Raw genomic sequence first — 20,878 nt, 5'->3', positions numbered from 1 at the left:
TGTTCCCAGCTTCTTTGAAACAATAGATTGATAAAACTAACAATCCATTTTATACAAGCTTCCTATCTTTCATGTTTGCCACATCATTCGTTGCTGTCCCCCTTCTTACATTCCCAGCTACGTGCTGCAAATTAGATGAGACTTGGTTTCTGTCCAAGAACCTGAGCTGATGCAAACAGGATCTACATGATGTAATCTTTGCTCAGTACCTGGGGTTGGAAGGTCTCGGGCAGAGGCAGGCAAACTACAGCCCACGGGACCGTCCTGCCCGGCCCTTGAGCTCCCAGCCAAGGAGGCTAGGCCCTGGCCCCTCCCCCGCTGTTTTCCTTCCCCGGCAGGCGCGCTGCTGCGCGGGCAGCACATCTTGTGCCCGCCCACCTCCGAGGCTTTCCAATAAGCCCGTCCCAGTGCTCTGAGCGGCATGGTAAGGGGGCGGGGGGAGTTGGATACGGGGCAGGAGGTCCCAGGGGACAGGGATTGGTTGGACGGGGCGGAGGTTTTGTGGGGGGGGGGGGGGAGACACACACTGGTCAGGAAACAGGGAGCGGGTTAGGGGATCCCAGGAAGAGGGGGGGACAGGGAACGGGGGGGTTGGATAGGGCGTGCGGTCCTGGGGGACAGTTAGGGACAGGGGTCCCAGGAGGGGTCGGTCAGGGGACAAGGAGCCGCGGGGGGGGGGAGTTGAATGGATCAGGGTTTCTGAGGGGGGCATTCAGGGGCGGGAAATGGGAGGGAGGCAGGGGCCAGGCAGTTTGCGAAGGCACAGCCTTCCCTACCCAGCCCTCCATACCATTTTGCAACCCTGATGTGGCCCTTGACCCAAAAAGCTTGCACACCCCTGGTCTAGGGTGATCTTTTGAATTTGGAGGCCTTTCTGGTACAGGTAGGGCACTGGTGAATGCGTGTGAATGAGGGCTTCTCTGCACTGTTATGAAAGGCGCTGATTGTGACATGCCACATGGGAACTCATGGGGGAGGAGAGGGAAGAGGAAGGAGACAGTCTCTTTCACAAAAGCAGTCCAGCTAGAAAACCCAGCATGAACAGTCCCTAAGACAGCCCTATTCTTTCCTCCTCTTTTGCTATTTCTGACTGAACGAGCAGCCTTCTGTCTGCTACTGATGTGTGGTTTCAGGCAGTGCACATTATATGGTCATTCCCGTAAATCCTCAGCTGGGAGTTTGAACTCCCCCTGCATATCCCTGTTGGAAAATCTCCAAGGCTCGTCAGATGCCTCTGCAGACAGGTAGGAGCAGCAGTGTGTTCAGCCTAATCTTTTCATGACATACATCCAACAAAAGAAGACTGGATCGAAGGCAAGTCAGTGCTCCCAAGCTAATGGGTTTGTATGGCCTAACCTGAGGCCTAGGTCTCTGCTGCTACATTTCTGAAGAAAGCAAAGGCAAAATCTAATCTGCACCAGGTTTATGTGGATCTGTGCAAATAAATATTTGCACTTTATTTTCGTGCAACGATTTTTTGTTTACATCAGGCATTTTGGTGCACCCCTCCCCTCCCCCCCCCCAAAAAAAGCCCAGCCAAACATGTTGGTTGATTCATGTAATACTGATAAATTTGGCACATTGCCCAGTGAAGTTGCATGAATTAGATAACAATACAGTGGCAATCAAGTCCTCTACAGACTGTGTAGCTTGCGTCACGTCACAACTTGAATCTCTTATTATAGATAAGCAATACTTCTCTCCCACCCTATCCCACAAATGCCAAGCACTCCTCTTTATAACATTTTTTTTTGGTCAGATTGAGTCTAGAGCAGTACACGATGCACAACCAAGGTAACCGGAGCAAATCAGTACATTTTGGATGCATCTAACTCCCCTCCCTCCTGCGACACAAAGCAATCCTGATTAAAAGGGAGTCCAATAAAACCATTTCAAGGTAGCCAGTTCTTGTGACAGTATTCACCACTCTCTCATTTTCAGGGTTGTCCTTTGTGGGGAGATAGAAAGTTGGCTAAAACTGGGTGAGCTTTTACCATCCTTATAGACTCATTAAAGTCAGCATTTGTGGTCTGGATTTATTTAATCTTGTTTCATTTCAGCAACTGCTCAAAGTCTGTCGCTTGCCTGGCTCCTTTTCCAGATGTCTGTGAAGCAATCTTGCGAATCGATTGTACTGTTTGTATTTCACAGACAATAAATTCTTCAGAGTCTAGAATTGATTTCACACAGGACCTCAGTGCACTCTCCTAAAGAGACAGTGTACACTTGCCACTGGCTCCCCTTTCCCATTTTGATGAAATCAGACCCCCTTGATGCTGCAGTTAACCACAACTTTGTGTAAATGGGCACATTCTCCAAGGAAAGTGTAAACGCCTTCCTTGTTGCCACCTCCACCAAAGAAAGTTTTCAGAGACCACATTTGTAGAGCGTTCCCTATAGATAGGAGTGCACTTTCCTCCCAAGACTAATTGCCTTCTCTATAGCAACATTGGATGAAGGGGTATAGAGGGAGCATGGACTCGTTCAGCATTTTTCTTAGTTATATCGTTGGAGTCAACTGTTCAGAACCTGATTCTTCATGATTAAGGCTACATTGAGGTCATGGAATCCCTGACTTCCAGAATCCTCCGTGACCGTCTCTGCTTCAGCCCCAGGGGCCGAGGGACTGGAGCTGGCAGCCAGCGGGTCCCCAGGAAGGTTCCAGCAACAGGTGACAGCAGTGACGGGGGCCCCCTGCAAGTTTCCAGCAACAGGCAACAGCCTCCTGAGGGGGCCCTCCTCAGGGTTCCAGCGATGGGCAACAGCCTCAAGTGGAGGGGTGAGGAGGGGAGGGGGCCACCTTGGGCAAGTGGCTGGGGGTGTCCCATTTTCTCTTTGACAGAAATGGTCATCCTGCAGCTCCCAACATCTGTGGGTGAAAGGGGGGGCTTGCTCTGCAGCTGCCGCAGGCAGAGGGGGTTCCCCACAGCTCCCGGCTACTACAGTGGCGGGGGAAACCATGGAGCCACAGCAGCAAAAGTCACAGAGGTCATGGCTTCCATGAAGTTTTATTTATTGCCCGTGACCTGTCCATGACTTTTTTTTACTAAAAATAACCGTGACAAAATCTTAGCCTTATTCATGATTGATTCTTCAGAGAAGATGCTGTATTAATAGCTTTCGACTCAAGCAAGCCTTCTAGAGCAGGTAATGAGCGGTGATGACTTTTTGGGGCTCCTCTTACTGATGTCTCAGCGTGTTCCAGGCTGCAGAATACTAGGGGTTTGGGGCATAGATTGTCTTTTTATTGTTGTAGATGCTGTGCAAACACACAACAACCTCAGTGGGGTCCTGGTCCATGATTGGAGCTCCTAAATGCCACTACAATTCAAATAATGCTGCTGGTGGCGATCCTTCCTGCTGCTGTGAACTTGAAACCTTAAAGCAGGATGGAGAGCAAATTGGGTCTTTTGCATTAATTCCCTCTGCCCTTCTCTTCTGAAACTGCTGAGCTGGGGGTGGGTGAACTAGGTGCTTTGAGTGGTATCAATAATTCCATTGAAAGGGGAAAAGCCTTCAGAGGCCTCTGTCAGATTGCTCCCAGGGAGTTGTGTATTGGCTATGAAAACACTGACTGTTAAGGCTAGAAAGAAAATAAATGCCCTGGACGGACCTGGTTAAACTTGCCTGTGGAACCTTTCAGAATGGAAAATGGTCCCAGAAGGGCAAGCTGCTTGTGTGTAAACCAGATTTTGGTGAGTCACCTCAGCTGGAAGCCACAGTCGTGACTATTAAAGTGACAAAGAACAAGCAGTCACTGGATCTGTTTCCTAGGAGACACTTAGCCTCGGAGTTTACACAGAATATTCGGCTCTGCTTTGGGGATGCATTTCAGAAGCTTTCTAATGAGCTTGTTTTTTGGGCTCTGCGGCAAACGTTGCCAGCAGCATTAATGACCTGGAAAGTAAACTTTGCAAAATGGGAGACTTAAACCAAAAGAACAGGCACGTGTGAAGGACCTTTGGAAGCAGGAGCTGTTTGAATTTCCTCGCATGTTTTTCACACGCACTTTTTTTTTTATTAAATAGGAGGGCTGCTACTGCCTTGCAGGCCACCATACTGAAATCCAAAGCAGCTCCATGGCAATAAAAGTGGCTTTTGCTGATGGTTGAAATATGGTCCATGGATACTTACTAGGGCTCAACCATTATTTTCTTACTTGTAAATGTCCCTCTGTGCCAAGGCTTCTTGCTTGGAATCGAACCCTACACTAGGGATGCTTTTGAGCCAAACTTGTACAAATTGTGCAGGGTCCCCAGGAGGCATCCAAACCATTTTCCCTTTTTTATATTGGTGCCAGCTCATCTCACCCATTTGGGTTTAAACCATGGGAAGGAAAAAATTACGCTCAAGGTCAGGAATTTGGACTGATCTTCACCGGTGTTGCCAACTCGCACTATATTTGGTGGCTGTCTTAAAGCCCCAGCTCTTAGAGTCTCGTGATTGTGACAATCTCAGCTTTCATTTTAGAAGAGTACATTTCTAGCCATCATAATTGCAAAGAAAAGCTTGAAAACGTGATCCAGGTGTAACCTAAAAGCTCAAAACCCAGAAGGCAAAGAGAATGAATCCCAACATTATTATTTATTATTTTATTTTTAAATCTCATGAGTTTTAAAGCCAACTTAGGCTCTGCTATATCAAATGCATGATTTTTTTCAATGCTCGGAATTGACAGTACTGCAACTGCAGTGTTCTGTGCTTCTGCTTAGGAGGCCTAAACCAGAATTTGTAATGCCTGGTCAGACTAGACTCCAAGCTGCGTAACAGGGAGTGTATGCTTCCCCTTGGAAGGAGGAATGTGTAGGTTCCTACTTCTGGAAACTAGTCCTCACCCTCCCCCCATGCTCTGACCATGTGTTCTCCTGTCCCCCTTTTCCCCAAAAAATACTCTCACAGTCCTCCAAAAAGAGCGTGTGGGGCAGTTCCACTCTAGTCTTTATCTCCCCATTCCTCCCTCCCATGTGGGGAAATCTGCATGGTTCTCTGATTCTCATAGGGTCCGGGCAGCCCCTGCGTCACTGACTCAGGACTAGGAAAGCTCAGTCTCGCGCCCACCGCAGAGTGGGCAGGGAACACCACCTCCTATGCTCGTTAGCCCCCACAGGTGACCCATTTGAAGGGGTGCACCATTTAGCAAGGCCTCTCAACCCCATACACCTTTGCTTCTCAATGAAATCTCCACTTCCCTTCAAATGTTCCCCCTGAAGGAATAGCTGTGATAGAATGAATGCTTTTTTTGTCTTTCAGAACTGACTTCTCTTGTGATCTCCATTAACTTTTTTAATAACCCAGCTCCCAATAGTTTTCTAGCAATTGAGCTATTAAGCTGCTCTCATATGACACAAATGCAGATTTGTCTGTAATACCCTTAAGTTCCATTGCATTAGCTTCCTTTTTCAAGTCAATAGCTAAATCAGCCAGCTTTCTACCAAAGAGCACAGCCTGATCGCTAATAGGTTTGTTGTTTAATACTGTGTTATCTTTTACCACAGTTTTCCTGATCTGTGACTGATGGTTATTATCTACCAGGAGAGGTAGTTGGTGATCTTTATTTTTGTTTTTTATTTTTATTTTTTTAGGTCAATTTTGGAAAAAGAAGGACCAAGGTCGCTCTTCCGAGGATTGGGTCCAAACTTGGTTGGAGTGGCACCATCAAGGTAAAGATCTTAAAGGGTTCAGTTCCATAATAATAAAAAAGTACATTTTAAGGCTGTGGCAAAAAGATTGTACTAAGCATATTATAAATGCTCTGTTTTTATTAAACTAGTCTAAAAACCACCCGAACAGTTCATTTATGAACTAACTGCTGGCCAGTGGTAAGAGCACATAGTCCTAGTAGACAGAAGACCTGAATTCCAATTCCAGCTCTGTCACAGATGTACTCAGTGATTTGGGACAAGTTGCTTAACTTTTATATACCTTAGCTACCCCATCTGTGAAATGGGGCTACTGAAGCTCTTTCCTTGTCATAAAGCAGTTGCAAATCTATGGATGAAAAAAGTGCCATGCAAGTGTGATGCAAATATATATTAAATTCGAGCCATTATTTTTGAGGTGTGCAAATCAAAACTGAATGTGAATTAATCTTACTTAGTACTTGCCTAGCACTTTTCAATTCCTTGTCTGTTTCCTTCTCCTTCTCCCTGGGAGAAGGTGTACGAGCAGACTGAAAGCAAGTGCCTGTTTACAGCGCCTAAAAATCTGGCTTTCTCTGGCATATTTATTGGCTTCTGTACATTTTGTTTCTCTGTGTGTGTATCCAGGCTGCTACTTATGATCTTTGCTTTTCATTATCAGTTTCACACACTGTCTTAACGTAACTGATCTGCAGAGAGGGAACTTGAGATTGGATAAAAAGAGGGGTTTCTGTTAGTACAAGCCAGTCCTTTATTTTTTTTTTTTAAATATGTAGACTGAACCATGTATTTAAATGAATATCAGGAATGGGTGACTCGCTGGGCATAGACTGGGACAATAGAAATAAAGGGGTGCAAAAAATGTGAGATTTACATTAAGACAGACCAAAAAGAAAGGGGGCAGCAAATGTGGGCATGCACAAAGTTCTGGCATGGGGAAAATGGGGCACACACAACACCTGGTGGAGGGGAAATTGGGGGTTCCTAGTTTGGGGGGATAGGGGTGTACACAGAGCCCCTGCCATGGGGGGATGGCACTCTGAACCTCTGGTGGGGGAGAGTGGGAGGAATGGGGGGCATAGCTTCTGCCAACGGAGGAGTGGGGGAACCTCAGAGCCCCTGGTGGCAGGGGGGAGATTGAGAGGGAGGAATGGGGGGCAGGCAGAGCCACTGGCATTGAGGAGGTGAATGAAGGATGTGGGAGTTAGAGCCCTGTACGTAAGGGAGCAGTGAGGAAGTTGCAGGGAGTCCCTGAAATAGAGGGGGTGGCACATGGGAACATGTGGGGTGGAATGGAGGAATGCATGGAGTTCCTGATGTGCACACTGAGCTTGGCCCACAGAAGCTATGAAATGCACGACACCCTAGTTCTAATCCTCTGGCTGTAAAGGCAGACATCCCGGTGCAGGTTGGCAGGCTGAGCCTTTGCAGATGGAAACAATAATGTTGAGGCCCTTCTGAGATCTACCTTGTTGGTCAGGACTATGGGAGGAAAGCAGTGACTGGTTTGAATTGCATGTCTGTAGATTATCCTCTGTTGCAATTTCTTCTCTTCTTCCTGGCACAGGGCGGTCTACTTTGCATGCTACTCCAAAGCCAAGGAGCGATTTAATGGCACTTTTGTGCCCAACAGCAACATTGTGCACATTTGCTCAGCAGGCTCTGCAGGTATGTTATCACATGGAGGGTGTCCCTTTGTCTCCGAGGCTGTCTTGCCATAGTACAAAGGTGCCCAGCCATTCTGCTTCCAGTAATGGGTTATCCGTGGTGATCCTACTCCAGAATCAGTCACGCACCATTTCCTTTCCACTCCACTCTCAAGAACCTCTCTTTATAGAGGGCAATGAAGAAGTTTTATCTATCAGATGGTCCATAATTCTTTCGACATGCTACTCTGTATGGTACACGTACCATCTAGGGCTGCCTAAAGCACATTTCCCAACTAAAGCAGCAGGAAATGTTGGCAATGAAGCATAAAACAGGGAACTGTGTTTGTATTAGTACCCTGTACAATGGCGCCTGATCTGATCGATACCTCTGTATGCTACCATAATACACACGAAGACACAAGCTGTGTATTATGGTGCAGAAATGCCCAGATCTTCCTGAAAATGTTCATTTGGTCTCCCTGGGTTTGTACACCCACTGTGTTGCTGGGCCTCACCATGGAGAAGGGCATTCTTTTCCCAAGGAACATTTATCCAGCAAATGATCTCCATAAAAGATTGAGATCAGGAGAGGTGGCTGAGTTCATGAAACAATGATGTTGGGAAGGGCACCTCTCAGGAATCAAAGTACAGGGACTGTTGAAAATCAACTCTGCTGGACCAGAAACTTCCAGCTCTCTTCAAAACAGGGAGGCAGGAGGCAACTTGGCAAGCTCCTCTATGGATTCTTAAGGAACCCCTCTTTGCAGAACTAGAAGTTAATGTTCATGCAGAGGCTTAGTCATGCAGCTTACTTCTGCAGCTCTCTACTTACACAACTGAGTATCCGTTTCAACCAGGGAGGAATTAATTCCAAACAAGGGTTGTTTTTACCAGTTGTATAACATAGTTGTGGGACGCTCTGACAAGGATACTTTCAAAGTCACCGTAAAGCATTTGGAAGGTGAGAAATAAAACTCTAGAGGAGCCTGCCAGGTGAATACCCACATAAGATATGTACATGCTGTAGTCACCCCACATAAAGAAATGCCTAACAACTGGTATACCGCAGAGGGTCCAATATGTCACAAATTCTGAAGAGTACTGGATGGATTACCCAGTGGAACAAGGAATTTAAGCTGGGATTTTCAAATAAGACTATGGGGCTTTCCAAGGGAGTTGGGCACACAAGTCCCTTAGGCCTGCTCTGTCGACATTTTTACACAAGTAAAACAATGTTGGGGAGGGGGGTTCGGGGTGGGGAGTAGTAACTATTTACTGAAATACTTACACTGTTATAACTCCTAGTGTTGGCACAATTATACCAATATAAAGGTGTCTTATTCTGGACTAGTTTATTCTCCTTCCCATACAGGAATAAGATTTACCAGAAAAAAAACAAAACACTTTTGTACTGGTGTAAATGCATCCCACTAGGGGGCTTGTAGTGCTAGACTATACCGGAATAATTCAAGCGGTACAATTAGAGTATAGACAGGGCCTTAGGCTCCTTTGACAATCCTAGTCTTAAAGAAATCTTACCCTGTGTTATACACCAAGCACTGCAGTTCTTGAGCAGCGACCAGCAATATGTCGTCATTCCCTCAGCTGGGGAAAGAAACCATTTGCGTGTTATAATAAGTGCCTTTGAAACTGAGACTTAAAGATTTAAGGGGTGGGAAGAGGTGAAGTTACTAACCTCTCATGCAGCACAATATCAAGTGAATGTGCTAGTGCTCAAGTGTATTTCATCTTGCTTATGTAGGAACCCTTTTAATGTGGAAAACTTTGTGTACATTTCTTCTGAAAATACGTTTGCCATTTGCAGACGAGGAGGAGGAGGAGGTTATGCTGATGCTCCTGTGAACAATAAGGAAAGGTGCAATTTAATTGAAATCAGCCAATCCCCAATCAGAATGGTTTTTAAATCAGCTATTCTTTGTAGTCTCTCTCTTTGTCAGTGTTGGGATGGTACTTTGCTGTTCTGGGAGAATTTACCTCAGGATGACTGCACCAGTTTACTCAGACCTAAGTCACCTAACTGCCCATTAAAAAACATTCTCAAATTATTTCAAGCATGGATGGGTTCAGTTAAGGAGATGGCTCAACAGCACCACCTAGAGTCTTGAACTATCTGGTATGGATGATTGGTTCATGGACAAGTTAATAAATTATTCTAAAACCAATCAGTAAATATTAAATCTTATAGAAAGATTGTTTACAGCAACCCGGGCTACATAATAATACCAGTGCTGAGTGCTAACAAAATCCTACGGTAGAGAGAATGAATACCTCATAAGGGGAACTTGCTATGATTCTGTAGCAGTGTGTTGATTCCAAACTGACTACGTCCCTCCCTATACTTCCTGTTCTGAAATCTCTAAATAGAATCTCGCCTATGGGACTACAGAGCATTAAAGCTTAGCAATTGTCATGGTTATTGCAGCAACCAATCCCTCTTAATTACGCTGTTTTTTTGTTTTCTTTGTCTTTCAGCTTTTGTCACAAATTCCCTGATGAACCCTATATGGATGGTGAAAACCAGAATGCAGCTGGAACGGAAGTAAGTGACTGAAAGAAATCGGGTCATCTTAGTTGAGAGGAGCTCCAAAACACACGTTCTTGCCCCTTCCATCTGTGGCTCTGGCATCCCTGACAAAGCGCTTTTCCTATTCCCTGTCCCAGTCAACCCCCATACCCTTTAAGTCCCTGTCCTGTCAGATGACCAGGGTACAGCTTAAGCCTATCAATTTTGTACCTTAATTTGACAAGAGGGGTCACTACTGAGGAGGGGAAGGATGGTCCAATTGGTGCTAGCTTGGGATTCAAGACCCACGTTCAGTTCCCACCTCTGCCCCAGACTTCTTGTGTGGCCTTGGACAAGTCACTAGTCTTTTTCTCTGCCTCAGTTCCCCATTTTTCCCACCTCACACACAGTGGTGTCAAACCTAAGTACATGAAAGATTGTGCGGCACTTGTATGACCCCCATTACCGAACTATCCAAGCACTGAAGAGAAATGCTCAGGGTGGGTTCAACGAGGTAAAGGTCAGGACTGAGGATCCAATGTGTGTCCCCTCTACGACAAAAAAAGCATTAATATTGGCCCTAAATCATACAGAAGTAGGTTCTATATTCTCTTCGGCTAGTTCAATAATACAAGCCCCTCCGTAACTGCCCATTAGCTACGCTCTGAACAATGTGAAGTTTTTTTTAAAAATCCTATCATTGAGGTTGTTTAATTTCATAGAACACTATAATGGCAATAAAAGGGTCCCCTTCAGGGGTTTAAAGTCCTTTGGCTCCCCCTTCAAGACTCTATTACTCTCAACCACATGTTCTAGAGACAGAGGATAGTCTTACGTAAAAATTGATAGTAACAGCTTGGCGCTGAATGATTCACATCCACCGGTGGATGTGAAAGCCATGAGGGATTCTAGCACAGTGAGAGCTCAGCTATAGTTAAGGTTACATTAATAATGTGACTCTTTAAAATGGCAATTTTTTTCCCAGGGATATGTTTGGTGATAGATCAGAAAGATCCTTAAGATACTGAGATTACTCACCAAGAAGTACTTGAAAATATGTTGGTTTACGCAGTTTATAAATTATTTAAAAAGCCTAACTCCAGTAGTTCACTAGGTGGCACCTTTGAACCTAAATGCTGCTTGTTACCTGAAGAATCATTCCACAGACAGACCTTTGTCTCTGGCCCCACCCCAACCAGACAAGAAGGAAATTGCTAGTTCAATAAAAAGCAATGCTCCCTCCATAGTACTGTTATTAAAGCACTAAACTATGACAGAGGAGCCAGGACTGGCGCTGAAAAGATTAGCACAGGCATGTATTAGCTGACTGGAAAAGGCAAATGTGCACAATTAGCATTACAATCCTGCTACTGGCATTTGAAATGTGACTACAATGCCAAAAGCAATGAAAGGAACATTAAAAGTCTCTGCACAGCGTTCCTAGAAAATTCCTGCAGCTACACTTAGCAGAGAGCTGTTCTTGTTTCTCCTGGGTCACTTTTCATTTGTAATGTCTGTGCAGATTTTTGAACCTCTTGAGTTTTGCCTTGTTCTAACCCTGTTTTAATTTGCTCCCTTTAGAGTCAGGGGTTCAAAGCCGATGAATGCTTGGCAGTGTGCTAGATACGTTTACCAGACAGAAGGGGTCCGTGGTTTTTACAGAGGCTTGACGGCCTCCTATGCTGGGATTTCGGAGACCATTATCTGCTTTGCTATTTATGAAAGTTTAAAGAAGCACCTGAAGGATGTCCAGCTGCCCCCTTCCCCTACTAATGGGACCAAGAGGAACTCCACAAACTTTTTTGGACTGATGTTTGCTGCTGCTGTTTCTAAGGGCTGTGCCTCCTGTATTGCTTATCCGCATGGTATGTTAAAACTCTCCATTTACCAGTACAGTAGAACAGCTGTTGCCTTTAGTCTGTATTATTCTATGGCTGACAGTGCTGTAATATTCTTATTAATCTGGATGTCTGCAGATGCCATGTTACTGCAGTGACTGTCTATGTACCCAGATCTTCAGCATTGTTCCCCTTACTCCTTGCTAGCTAAACAGCTGATTGCTGGGACTTCCTGAAGGAGGTTGGCTACAGAAAGCGAACTCTTCTCCCTCCCTTCTCTTGTTCTTCACTATTAGCCTCATCCAGCTCCTCACAGGTCTTTGGAGCATGAGTGTGTTTGTTTCATTTTTATTAGCTCACTTTGAGTGCCACATAAATGACTGGAGGTAAGTGCTTTACAGAACAAATAGACTATTGTTTCTGTCCTGAAGAGATGCATCAAGGGAGAAGGGGGCTGGGGAATGACAAGGTTGCAGCATTTGGATTATGCTTGTCATTGTGGTTAAATAGATGCCGCATCCCACCTCTTGTAGGCAGCTCAGTAGAGGGGTTTAGCAGGGATTTGGCCTAGCCATCACCATCCCCTCAGACAATGAAAATTGATGGGAGTTCCATACAGAAGGGGTAGCATGGAGAAGGCTGCTAAAGGGAGAGATGGAAACAGGGCAATGAGGCTGGTCCTAAAATGCCAAAGATATTCTCTTCCTTATCGGGCAGTATTTCTTTACTCCGCTATATGCTGTGCTTTATGGAAAAATTATTCTGATTCCCTGCACATCTCTCTCTGCCAAATTCTTTCCTTCCTTTTAAAATCAGAGCCCTAGATACTGGCTGTTAACATGGCTTGAATTCTTAGTCTGATACCCTTAGATGCTACCATGAAAATGCCAATCTGGGCTTTTACCTCATTCTTGGCACTAACTTTTAGGCAACAGATCACATCACAAATGGAAGAGAGCCAGGGGGGAGAAAAGACCATGAAATCCGATTCACCAAACCATTGACTAATTTAGTTTTAGTCAGAAACTAATTCTATTCCAGGCCTTCCTCTTCCTTTTTTAAATTGTCCTCAGTACCTTGTTTAATGAATGCAACTCCATAGAGATTTCATAGTGCCATCAATGCTCTGAATCTATAAGAAGCCTTTCTCTGCCATAGCTCTCCAGACAGATTAGATGAGGCCAGTTTTTATTGCAACTGTACAGAGACTGTTTTTGACTTCCATCATACCTGAACAGTATATAAATTTATGTGCAAATGAGTCAGGTAAGAAAAAAAATCTAGGGTGACTTGTCCAAAGAGAGCCTGATTCTTGTATAAATGTTTTGATTTATACAAATTACAAGTGGCTCCTATCTAAGGCAGTAGATGCCGCTGCCATAAAGCTAAACAGCCCACACCCCATGCAGATATCCCCCCCACCCCAAATCTGATTCCTTTCCAAAGCTGCCCGCCACAGCAGCCCACACAAATTGATGCATCTTGCAAGATGTTCTGAAGTTCAATGGAGCCTGGCTATTTTGGAGCAGAGGAGGAAGCTAGTTTCAGAGTGGTGGGCCCCTCACAGAAAGCACTGTACTGCAAGCCGCCTCTCTTGTTCAATCAATTGGAATCCAGCCCAAATGCATCTGTCGATCACAGCTATGGCCTTGAACAACACTGTAGCTGTGCCAAATCAGAAGTGGCTTCCCTCTGTTTCATCGTAAGTAAATGCCACCAAGCCACAGCTCACACCATACACCAGCTTGAGGAGAGCACAGGACATACTTAACTGTGTACCCCCTTCCCAAAGCACAGTGTGGGGAATGTGAGCAGAAACAGAGGAGGTAGTCAGCTGACTAACAGCTGTCATGAGCAAGCCATCCATTTTTTGTGCAGTTTGGTGTTTACATGGAAGTGGAAAGCCAATTTTAACTTCCTGCCTTGCCTGACGAGCAGTGCCTGCAGGACTCCAGGGTTTGTAGGTGAGCGGATTATCCAACAGGCATCTCACTTGTCCAGGGTAAGGTTCTGGTTGCCCTAAGCTATGCAGGCTCTTTCCGAAACCTGTATGTGTTTCTGCGCTGGGGGATTTGACTGGAGACACTAACCTAGTGCTCTGTTTGTTCCCCCACAGAGGTCATACGGACAAGACTGCGAGAGGAAGGCACAAAATACAAGACTTTCTTTCAGACGGCTCGTCTGGTAGCACGTGAGGAAGGCTACCTGGCTTTCTATAGAGGACTCTTTGCGCAGCTCATCAGGCAGATACCAAACACAGCCATTGTGTTGTCCACCTATGAGCTAATTGTGTACCTGTTGGAAGACCGCACTAAGTAGCAGAGCCAGGGAACATCCTTTGGAAAATAAAAACTGACTTGAGCAAATAGCCATTTAAGAGACTGATACAGGTGATGAAGATGGAGAATAGCTATGAGTCTCTGATCACCTGCTGGACACTTTTTTCCTTTTGGATTCATGCTTTCTGGAAGGGTTCAACTCATTAACGTTAATAGTTAATTAAACTTTTTAACTTAAGGAGAGATGACTCAGAATTAAACTGCTACTAAATTAAATCATGCATTTAATTTATGTATGTTTTGTTTGTCCTTTTCTTTAAGCACAGGTATATGTGGCATATATGTACCTGTGCTATTGAGATGTCTCTTGGATTGATAGTCATTAAAACTGTATTGAAGTGGGAGAGGAACTGGTTTGGCGTCTGAAATTGAGACCTACCACTGGTGTGTCACACTATTGTTTCCCAGAAGTACTGAGGCCTGAGACTTTTCAGTGTGCTTCATGGCTGATTCATGGGTGTAATACTCATCATTCCTGTGATCTTTCAGAATGGGGTACTGAGCACAGTGAGGCAGCTTTGTAACTTGCAACTCGACCAGTATAAAATGTTCATGCCGGAATTTCCTGGATAAGCCACTATGTTGGAAGACATTCCTGTAAAGGCTAAGCAAAATAGCTCCCCTGAGATAAACTTAAATCATACTTGGGAGGGGCACCTCATTTAATGTTTGCATCATTTAAGTCTTCTCTAATCTATTACTTTCCTCATCTCCAGTGGGTGACTTCTTTTCTGAATGGCATGGGGGAATCAGTACAAATTCTTCGAGGTATGAAGCCAACTCTAGAGCTCCACTTTCTGGTGCAATATCTAGGAGCTAAACAGTTTTAATTGGTGATATCAATAATTATTATTAATCTGATTTGCCCCGGGAAATAGAAACTTGGGGATTGGAATGGAATCATGCACATTTTACCTCCTGATAACCCTTGCTACCTCACTGGGCTAAGTAAAAACCATATAAAGTTATGTAATGAGACTTTAAGGAAACCATGTATGAAGTTAAAAATGGAGAGAGACAGATCTCCTACTCCAGTACAACCTATTGGACTGTTCTCCCCCCCCCACTTAATGTAGGTTCAGTAATCTCTTGTGTGCTCCAAAGAGACCGGATTGAATGGCTCCCCCCCACCCACACACACACTTTGGTCATCTTTCACCACGAGTCAGTGACATAGCTCCTGCCTTTCCATTTTAAATGACGCACCCTGCATAACTCGAATCCTTTCATGGGGCTCTTGAAAGGTGCTTAAACTTAAGCAGTCACGTACATTGTTGTAGCACCCAGCGGCCTAGATATCACTGTCCGGGTATAATTGCTGGGTGTTTCTGGATTATTTTGGGGGGACTTAAAGGGTTACAATTGGTTTTGCCTTTTTGACTGGCCACTGTGTTCTTGTACCCATTAGTGTAATTTGCTTTGACAGCTGAGACAAATGCTACAGCGCAAGAAAGATCATCTTCTGTCTTTTCTACAGTGGAACTGAACAACTGAGCTCCTCGTGACTTCAGCAGGTGTTGAATTCTTGGCCATGCACCAGTGTTTACTTCTCTAACTTCACCAAGAAGCAAACCCAGACTTCGGAGTGTGTTACAAATAGTTAGGAAAAAGCCCAGGAGTGAGGCTAGGGCTCTAGAATCCTGTCTGCTTATAAAAGGCTAATGAGAATAACCATGATGGTTAGAAATGTACTTACTGACCCACTCTGTCTCTGTACTAGAATGCCAATCTGGATGCTAACAGTTAAGCCCCCCTTGAGGACAACTGCAGAGGTAGGAGGAAGTGAAGCATATGTACCCTATAGATGAGGCCCAATGTAACTATAGAAGAATTTATTAAATCCTACAGTGGTTCATTGGCAAGGAGAGAATGTAACATTTAATTTGAATTTAAAATTAAAAAAATTGAAAGTTGAATAAACTAGAAATTGTGAAAGGACTCTTAAAATAGTTTTGCTTCTTGTCTCTCTTCTAAAACCCTTGTGGGACTCTAAACTGTCAGTTTTGAAAACCAAAAGATTTTTGCTGCTTATTCCTTCAAAACTTGAATCTGAGATCTGCTTTCTTAAATTATTCCTGTTTTTCATGTACATTGGCTCCCTTTTACAGCATTGGTCAAGTGTCTGAGCTGCTGGTGCTTCCCTTTTAGAAAAAGGGAAACTAGTGGTTTGCTTGAAGCTCAAAACTTGAGATTACAAACAGGGTTTTTTAAAATACCTAAGCCTGTTCAATAAGGTGTTTTGGATTTTGTTTTTACTAATGACCTTGGCAAATTATTTGATGGTGATTGAAAGTATCATATTGACAGCTGTTGGAAGATGAATTCAAGTTTAAATTATTCCCTCCCCTTACACTAAAATCCAAAAAGTTCAAAAGTCTAAGACCCTAATCCTGTAAAGATTTATACACATTTAATGTCATGCTTTGTGAGTAATCTCTCACTGAAGTCTGCTTCAGTAAGTCTAGGCCTAACTCCATTATTGGAGGAAAGGACTGGAAATAGTTCAAGGGACATTCATGTTAAAATACTCTAAAAAGGCAGGGGAGTCCTTTTTATGATGAGATGTTTGTGTTTTTTCACAATTGATGTGGTCTTTTTAAAAATTCATTCTGTTTAGGTAATGAAAATATACTAGTCAATGTCACTTGTTTCACTTCCAGGTTCTTGCTTCCTAACACCATGTTGCAAATACTGGGTAATATCCTGGCCCCATTGAAGTCAGTGGCAAAACTCGCATTGACAACAGTGAGGCCAGGATTTCACCCGTTGTAGGAGAATGGTTAAAACAAGCCGTACGGTGGTTCAGGATACCAGTTTCTGTAAGTCTAATTTTTGGGGTAGCTCTGATGGAATTGATGGTGAGAGGATGGATCAGGTGTAGTGTCCTGGCTCCTCAGAAGGCTGTTTGCATGACTGGTTATATATTATGGTCGTGCCTAGAGAAAGTGGTGCAGTCTTGATCTGTCACTTCTTTTTCCTCCTCCTGAAAAGTAGCTGATTTCCTCCAACTTTGAAGAGTTTGTGTATATTCATTCCATTCTCTATTCCCCTTTTCTTTCATGTTCTGCCTCATCCCCACCTGTCTTTGTGGTCCTGTTTCATTTTTAGTAAGTACTCATGTGGAAGCAGCCTTGCTTCGTAATTATGAAGTGGGTAGATCTCTCTTGTACAGTTGGAAGTAAAGGAGGCAGAAATTATAAGCAACTTGACCAATGCCAGAAGGAGGGAGTGTGTCAGAGCTAGGATTAGAATACAGGTGTCTCAGCCAAATTTTCTGATTTGTCCATTGATTCTGGGGGCCCAGGTTTTGAAACAGCTTGGTCTTTGGTTTTCAGAAGTTCTCACACCTGGAATTTTCTTTGATGTCAGTGGGAACTGTGGGTACTTAGCACCTCTGGAAAATTAGGCCAAATACAGGTGTCCAGAAGTTGAGAAATGTAAAACTAGTGCTGGTTTCTTAAAAGCAGCCCCTCTTGTTGATCCTAGGCTGCACCTCTCTATTGAACTGACCCTCTTTATAGCCAAAGAGCTGTTCCACTTCCAGCCAGCCAGAAGCTGCAGCCCAGGTGCCACTTCCATTTCACAGCTGTGTACTGGGCAACATCATCTATTAAATTCAGGGGGGAGGGGGAGGGAACCAGCCTACCTGTATCAGAAGGCCCCTCCCCCAGCCTGAGGGGAGGAAGCACTAAATCCAAGGTTCAAGTCAAGCAGGGGACAAAGAATGATTCAACAGGGTCAAAAGCAGGGGACCAGAGGGGTGCTGGGAAATAGCAGCTGAGCCAGCACTTTGGTCACTGCGGCTCTAACAGAGCAGACCTCGTTAAGAGGAGCTGTGCCTAACTGCTGGGCTGAGGAGGACTGAGAGGCTAATCAGGCTGTTAGGCAGATGATACAAAAGGCACAGGAAGAAAGTGGGATGGGAGAGACTGGTCTTCCCTGCTTGCCTTGGGAGCTGAGGGCTCCATAGGACTGTTGGAGGGAGGATATGGGGGTGGTGCAGACTAATATTGCAAATAAACAGCACTGGGTGTTCTACCTGAAAAGGCCTCTGAACTGTCTGTGAACTTGAGCGGGGGCTGGGGGGGGGGTTGCCACACGTGGGGGCTTGTCTGGGATCGTAGCCAGCGTGAAGGTTTGGTGGCCTGGATGATGGAGGAGACCCTGCAATGGCTGGTGAAACAGAGAAGACCCTGCAAAGTTTCCAACAAGCCTATCGCATGGAGAGGCAGGCCTCACAGCAGAAAAGCTTGCCAACATGTCACAGCAGCTCCTACAGAAAGTGGTGAGTCCTGTGATGGGGGATGGTAAACCAGACACAGGGCCTAGGGCCTACATAAGATAGGCCCTGCTGAGGATCCTGATGCATTCTGGGTACTTTTGAGAGGGTAGGTATGGATGCAGGTTGGGATAGGGGAACCTGGGCCCTGAGGCTGGCTCCCTATCTGTGGGGAAAGCCCAAGCGGCCTATATGGCTCTGAATGAGGCTTAAGCCACGAATTACAAGGCAGTGAGGGGAGCCATTCTGGAGCGGGTGGGGCTGCCCACTGAAGTTCCACTGAAAGTTCTGATCTGCAAGGCGGGCTGGGGGTTTATGGCCCTGGGCATTCACCCAAAGGCAGATGGACTAGGCCATCTGCTGACTGAGACCAGACACCCAAACTGGGGAGCGGGGAATAAGGGAGCTCTGGTGCTAGAACAGTTCCTTCAGGGCCTTCCTGAGAATAACCAAGTGTGGGCCAGGAAGCATCTACGGGGTCTGATGGATGCGGCCATAATATTAACTGAGGAATGCACAGAGGTGGACTTTCCCACAAAGGGAGGATTACCATATAGGGATCTGGAGCATGGGAGGCAGACCAGAGACCCTCAGCAGGAAGGGGATAGAGAGACAGGTGACAGGGACACACGCAGGGATTGCCTGTACATGGACTGTGGTTTTGCTGAGTTTTGTAGCTGGGCCAAAACTAGAGAAAAGCAATGGACAAACTGTCCACACTTCAGTTATGGTGGGAAGGAAACTCTCTGGAGGGGACTTGTGGATACAGCCTCAGCTTGCTCTCTGGTCTGGAGGGAGCTGGTGAAGTCTTACTGGATGATTCTAGGAGCAACTAGGAACATAGTGAGTCCATGGGGATAAGAAATGCTGCCCTATGGCCTGGGTGCGCCTTGAGGTCAGTGGGAGGTTTTGTTGGAAACAGGTTGGGGTAGTGGACGGGCTGTCCTATCTGGTTGTATTGGGCACTGACTGGAACCCCTTCCCAACAGGGAAACAAGGCGGTATAAGGAATCCCAGGGTGGGGAAAAAGAAGCCAGAGGAAAGAGAAGAGAATGAGCCCGAAAGAAAAGCAGTAGAAGCCTCTAGACAACAAAGCGTAAGTCAGAAGGAAAGGAGAGTCCTTCAGGAAACTGAGGGTGCGGGGATAGGAATTAAGGAAGGAGGTACAGGGGAAATAGCCTGAACTCCTTAGTAGAGCCTGTTGGACCTATGAAGTCCCCTGCTCCACAGCCCCAAGGAGAAGAAACCCAGGCATGGCTTTGAGGATTTGGAGAACCCGAGGCCCCGAGTGAGCAGTGGGATAAAGAGAGTAACCTTGATCCGTTGCTAGATACAAAGGGAGAGAATCTTGTGAGCCATTCCCCCAGGTGCCCATGCTGTGAAGACTTGTGGGCTAAGCCTGAGCTGTGGGGGTATCCTCCTCCCACAAAGTGTGATTTCTGTGGGTGGAAAATGAGCAGACTCCACCAGGGTGACCCAGATGATTACCCTAGGGAGAGAGAGAGACTCCTACATGGAGGCACCTCTGGTAAGGGATGGTGGGGGAGGGGGTAAGGAGGTGTGTGACAGACTGCTGGGTACAGCAGTTCTAATTCAATACTTGAGAGCAGACCTCATTAAGAAGAGCTGTGCCTAACTGATGGGCTGAGAACTGCGAGGCTAATTAGACAGATGGTACAAAAGGCACAGGAAGGAAGTGCAGGGAAGCAGACAGGAAGAGTGCTCTTTCCTGCTTGCCCCAGGAGCGGAGGGTTCTCCAGGACTGTTGGAGTGGTGCTGTGTAGAGTATATGGGCGGTGGAAACTAATATTGTAAACAACCTGCACCCAGTGTTCGTCCAGGCGAAAGGTCTCTGAGGTGGACGTGGACTTGAACAGAGGCAGGAGAGAGAGGGCCCTGCCCCAGTTACTCTTCCATCAAATTACTGACTCTAGCCATAGGCTCGGAAAGCCAGTGCTGGGCTGATGTAGAGGAGACCGGTAACTAACCTGCATTTGTCAAGCAAAACTAGCATACTTTCATGTCATTTTTCTCTCAAAGACCAGAAACTTATTGAAAAACCGAGATTTACCTTGCCAGTCTGAAAACCGGAGGGGGTTGCAGCGCTGGGTCTTTCCATTGTTTGCAAGCCCCAGGGTAGTAGATAAGATGAAACATTTCCCATGAGGAAAGGGAACAGGGTCACTCTTCACAGTCCAAGCTGAGGGCAGTGCACAGAATCAGTTCGTACAAGCCGCAGCCTGGATCTTCAACATTTTCTGACTCTCACTCCCCTAGCATCTGCACCCCAGGTAGGGAACCTGCTCGGACTTGGAGAGGGATTGGCCCCCTGCCCGTCCCTCTAACACGACCTTCTCCGCCGCCTCCCTGGCTCCGCACGATCTTAACGTTTCACAACCCGTCTCTCCCCAGCTGCCCTCCTGGTGCGTGCAACGACCAATCCGTGCGGCTGTCGGACCACTGCCCTCTTCTTCCTCCCTGCCAGGCCGGCCGCTGCGCGCTTGAATCACACACACGCCCGCCTTCCCTGATTCACAGCCCCCCCTGGCACGACATTGGCCTTTCACGCTGCCTCCTCCACTCCTACGCCCACCTCCGCCGGCCAGCCGC

General features: G+C 45.9%; 1 protein-coding gene and 1 long non-coding RNA gene across 4 annotated transcripts in view; one reads left to right on the top strand and one right to left on the bottom strand.

The window, feature by feature from the left end:
• The window catches only part of SLC25A33 (solute carrier family 25 member 33), a 35,866-nt gene extending 19,976 nt beyond the window's left edge, over positions 1 to 15,890 (top strand). For all 3 annotated transcript variants that reach the window (XM_084651655.1, XM_084651656.1, XM_084651657.1), the window contains 5 exons: positions 5,583 to 5,660; positions 7,207 to 7,307; positions 9,782 to 9,848; positions 11,394 to 11,677; positions 13,767 to 15,890. In XM_084651655.1, the coding sequence (XP_084507781.1) occupies positions 5,583 to 5,660; positions 7,207 to 7,307; positions 9,782 to 9,848; positions 11,394 to 11,677; positions 13,767 to 13,969 (733 nt within the window). In that variant the 3' untranslated portion in view covers positions 13,970 to 15,890. The remainder of the gene's footprint in view (positions 1 to 5,582; positions 5,661 to 7,206; positions 7,308 to 9,781; positions 9,849 to 11,393; positions 11,678 to 13,766) is intronic.
• LOC311532811 lies at positions 1,538 to 20,853 on the bottom strand. Its single transcript, XR_014714452.1, has 4 exons — positions 20,340 to 20,853; positions 8,985 to 9,145; positions 8,828 to 8,893; positions 1,538 to 3,378 (listed from the first exon to the last, which is right to left on the bottom strand). It is a non-coding gene; the product is annotated as an uncharacterized lncRNA (long non-coding RNA).
• Between the last annotated feature and the right edge of the window lie 25 nt (positions 20,854 to 20,878).

The sequence above is a fragment of the Lepidochelys olivacea genome, assembly GCF_965140295.1.
Source record: "Lepidochelys olivacea isolate rLepOli2 genome assembly, chromosome: 18".
NCBI classification, from domain to species: domain Eukaryota; kingdom Metazoa; phylum Chordata; order Testudines; family Cheloniidae; genus Lepidochelys; species Lepidochelys olivacea.
The sequence above is the reverse complement of the archived record's forward strand: the minus strand, read 5'-3'. Positions and strand labels throughout refer to the sequence as shown.